Source organism: Numida meleagris, unplaced genomic scaffold (genome assembly GCF_002078875.1).
Source record: "Numida meleagris isolate 19003 breed g44 Domestic line unplaced genomic scaffold, NumMel1.0 unplaced_Scaffold401, whole genome shotgun sequence".
Taxonomy (NCBI): Eukaryota; Metazoa; Chordata; class Aves; order Galliformes; family Numididae; genus Numida; species Numida meleagris.
This window is the reverse complement of record NW_018364622.1, coordinates 29,819-30,988: the sequence shown is the minus strand read 5'-3', so window position 1 is coordinate 30,988 and position 1,170 is coordinate 29,819. Positions and strand designations below refer to the sequence as shown.

At 54.1% G+C, this 1,170-nt stretch overlaps 1 protein-coding gene across 1 annotated transcript in view; it reads right to left on the bottom strand.

The window, feature by feature from the left end:
- The window catches only part of LOC110391545 (TBC1 domain family member 10B-like), a gene marked incomplete at its 5' end in the record, with an annotated part of 11,800 nt that overhangs the window by 5,243 nt on the left and 5,387 nt on the right, over positions 1 to 1,170 (bottom strand). Inside the window, 1 exon segment of the mRNA XM_021383437.1 lies at positions 828 to 1,017. Within this exon segment, the coding sequence (XP_021239112.1) occupies positions 828 to 1,017 (190 nt within the window).

The window sequence follows — 1,170 nt, the reverse complement described above, 5'->3', positions numbered from 1 at the left end:
AACAAAACCCAATAGGATCCCAACAAAATCCCACAAAACCCAACAGGACCCCAATAAAACCCAACAAAACCCAATGCGATCCCAACAAAACCCAACAAAACCCAACAAAACCCAACAGAACCCAATGGGATCCCAACAAAACCCAACAGAATTTCTACAAAACCCAACAAGATCCCACGGGATCCCAACCATTTCAGGGGACTTTGCGGATTTTTTGGGGGTGGATTTGGGGCCATTTTTATAGGGTTTGGCTCTCCCCATAGAATCCCCGGCCCCATAAGTGGAGAAAAACAGCCACGAAAAACGGGGCCAAAGCAACGGGATTTGGGTTGAGACAGAACTTTTTGGGGCCACGATGAAGGATTTGGGTTCCAGGCGATTTCAGGGTTGTTTTTAAGGCGATTTTGGGGCTGTTTTTGGGTCATGTTTCAGGGTTTTTGGGGCGATTTCGGGGCTGTTTTGGGGTGGATTTCGGGGCTGTTTTGGCGTGGATTTCGGGGCTGTTTTTGGGTCACGTTTCAGGGGTTTGGGGGTGATTTTGGGGCCATTTTGGGGGGCAATTTCGGAGCCATTTTTTGGGTCACATTTTGGGATTTTTGGGGCAATTTTGGGGCCATTTTTTGGGTCACATTTTGGGATTTTTGGGGCAATTTCGGGGCCATTTTTTGGGTCACACTTTGGCATTTTTGGGGCGATGTCAGAGCCGTTTGTTGGGTCGCCTTTTGGGGGTTTGGGGGGCGATGTCGGGGCCGTTTTTTGGGGCCATTTCGGGGCCATTTTTCGAGTGGATTTCGGGGGTTTTTGGGGTCGGGGGGGGAAGGGAGCACCTTCGCAGAAGAACATGTCCCAGACGCGCAGCACGGCGGCCCAGGGCAGGCTGCGGGCGAAGATGCACATGAACCACTCGGTCAGGTAGAGCGCCGGCTCCACGCGGTGACGCCGCAGGTGCCGGTGGGCGGCGGGGGCCACGCGGCGCAGGAGGGCCCCGAACACTTCCCCGTCCAGCTGCACCGCCTCCTGACACACACGGAAAACCCCACACGGAACCCACGTAACCCACAAGAACCCAGAGGAACCCAGAGAGAGATCCCATAGGATCCACAGGAACCCGCACGAACCCGTAGACATCCCATAGAAACCCATAGGAACCCATAGAAACCCATAGGAACC